Below are 2,491 nucleotides of genomic sequence, written 5' to 3' on the forward strand. Positions count from 1 at the left end.
ACACGCGCTCCGCCGCATTCGGCCGTACTCCGCTGTATTCACTGTACTCGCAGCGCCGGTCCTCCCCACACCTCCCCACACCTCCCCATATCTCGCCCTGATGGCGTGGCGTCTCCACCGCGTAGGCTCGCGGCCTCCCCCCAAGTGTCGCGGCGCCGCGGGCTCCCCCACGCTGCCGAGAGCTGCCCCCCCACCGAGGTCCACCGGCGCGAGCCCCTTGCCCCGTCGACCTCCCCCCCCGACGCGGGGCTCGCAGCAGCGCCACTGGCCGCCGACGTCGCCAGAGGAGGAGGAGTCGTTTGCCTCCTCCCGCGAGCGCGATTCGCCGGAGGCGTCTGAGCCGCCGCCGCCGCCGCCGCCCGACAAGGCGGCCAGGGAGGAGGCCCGCGCCGGAGACGAGGTGCCGCCGTTGCCTCCCTCGGACTCCGCGCCTCCTCCGCCGTCGCCGCTGGCGGATCCAGAGGAGCGGTTTTCGCGTCGCAGCCACCGCACGCCCCGCGCGCCGCCGCACGAGGTCGGGGGCGGCAAGGAGAACACGGGCGTGGCGCGCGAGGCGGCGTCCACCAAGGCCGACAAGCCGGCGCTCCTCTCGCCGGTCGTGGACTCGCCCGCGTGCGCCGCCCAGCAGGCGCAGTGCGCGGACAGCTCGCCGCTCGTGCAAGAGGTGGCGGGCACAGCGCCCGCGCCGCAGGTGGCGTCGCCACAGTCGCTGCGCCAGCTCCTCGAGGCGCACCGCCACTACATAGCGGAGGCGGTGTCGGCGCTGGACATGCACACGACGCTGATGTCGGAGGCGGAGGTCGACCCCGAGCCGTCCAACTACATCGGTGCCACACTCGCCCTCGTCAAGTCGGAGACGGCAAACTTGGGCAAGCTGGAGGCCAAGCTGCTGGCCTTCGCACCGCGCTAGGACCGGAGGAGAGAGAGACGGAGCGTCCGTGAGGACAGCTCCTGCTCTGTGCGCCCGTCGGGGAGCGGGGGCGCACTCCCCGTCAAAAGGCGTGGAGCCTAGGGGAGAGGGGGGTATACTAGTGTGCACAAGACCCGCACCCGCTCCCACTCCGGCGTGGGGAGTGCCAGGCGGGGCGGCGAGCGGAGATGGAGAGGGCGGTGCTTCGCTGTTGCGCGAGAGCGGTGAGAGCCAGTCTCCGAGGTCGTCTTGCTCCATAGGATTCGAACAATACGAAGAATCCCAAAACACACGAAACAAGGGACGCACGGACTAATTGATATACGAAACTAATCGGCGGTTATTATTAGCAACGGAGCGCGTAAATGGGCTACCCGTAGTGGGGTAGGCGCATAGTGGGATGGGGGGGGGCGCGGAAGGGGATGGGCCCGGGACTAGCCGTGTGCGCTGGCGTCTTCGTACCAATTGACGCAACTATATAGGCCCAATCTTCGGGCTGGCTCGTACACAGACAGGGTGTTGGAAAGGTATCTTGCAATCTCCGTTGCGGTCCAGAATTTTGTTCCGACGCTCCCCAAAAAGCAGCAGCAGGAATAACGAATATGAATGGATATGTGCATCCAGGAGGTAATGCCCAGCCCTCTCCGGACGACTCCGCGCCGCGATGCTCCCTTTTTTCTTTTTGTCGTGCTGCAAAAAAGAAAAAAAAGAGGACGGCAACCACACATGTCCTGTCTTACACGGGCGGGACCTGTTTCTTTTTACCCATCTCACAGTAGAGGTGTAACGTTTTAACTTTTATTTATTTATGTCCTGTAGCCCGCCAGCCCGGTCGAACACCCCCGGGTCGCGATTTTGGCAAGTGAATACGGACGCTTTTTGACGATGAAATAAGAATCTACTGCCCGAGGGAAACACATAGACACCCACATGGTCGACCAACCCTTAGTGTTTGAGGGTCAGTGTTCACATTCACACCCCACTGGCACCGTGGCACTGACCACTGTACAGTGTGCAGACCGACATACAGCACGCACAATGTAGCACTTACTATTAAGCGCGCGTATCCCCCGCGCTCGCCCTCCACGGCCGCTGAGCGGCGCAACGCACATGCCTGCGCGCGCTAGCGGCTCGGCGAGGTCGGCCGGCGCGCGAGCACAACCCCAAGACGATGCCGTGAAGCGGGTGGCTGCGCGTCCGAACCGCCGATGCGCCGTCGGGGTGAAGGCGGCGGCGACGGCGGCAGCGGGCCGGGCAGCGGCGGTGGCGGTGGTAACGGCGGCGGCGTCGAGGGCGGCGGCAGCGAGGGCGGCGGCGGCGACGGCGGAGGCGGGCTCGGTGGGGGCGGCGACGGTGGAGGCGGCGAGGGAGGCGGCGGGCTCGGAGGCGGCGGCGAGGCCTGCGGCGGCGAGGGCTGCGGCGGCGAGGGCTGCGGCGGCGAGGGCGGCGGACGGCGCGGCGAGGGGGGAGGCGGCGACGGCGGCGGCGGGCTGGGCGGCGGCGGGCTGCTGCGGCGGCGGCGACGGCAGCGCGGCGGGCTCGGTGGGGGCGGCGACGGTAGAGGCGGCGAGGGAGGCGGCA

At 67.8% G+C, this 2,491-nt stretch overlaps 1 protein-coding gene across 1 annotated transcript in view; it reads left to right on the forward strand.

The window, feature by feature from the left end:
• The window catches only part of EMIHUDRAFT_112717 (hypothetical protein), a gene marked incomplete at both ends in the record, with an annotated part of 3,754 nt that extends 2,844 nt beyond the window's left edge, over nt 1-910 (forward strand). The window contains one exon of the mRNA XM_005784037.1: nt 257-910. Coding sequence (XP_005784094.1) covers nt 257-910 — 654 coding nt within the window. The remainder of the gene's footprint in view (nt 1-256) is intronic.
• Between the last annotated feature and the right edge of the window lie 1,581 nt (nt 911-2,491).

This window comes from Emiliania huxleyi, assembly GCF_000372725.1.
Source record: "Emiliania huxleyi CCMP1516 chromosome Unknown EMIHUscaffold_174, whole genome shotgun sequence".
Classification (NCBI taxonomy): domain Eukaryota; phylum Haptophyta; order Isochrysidales; family Noelaerhabdaceae; genus Emiliania; species Emiliania huxleyi.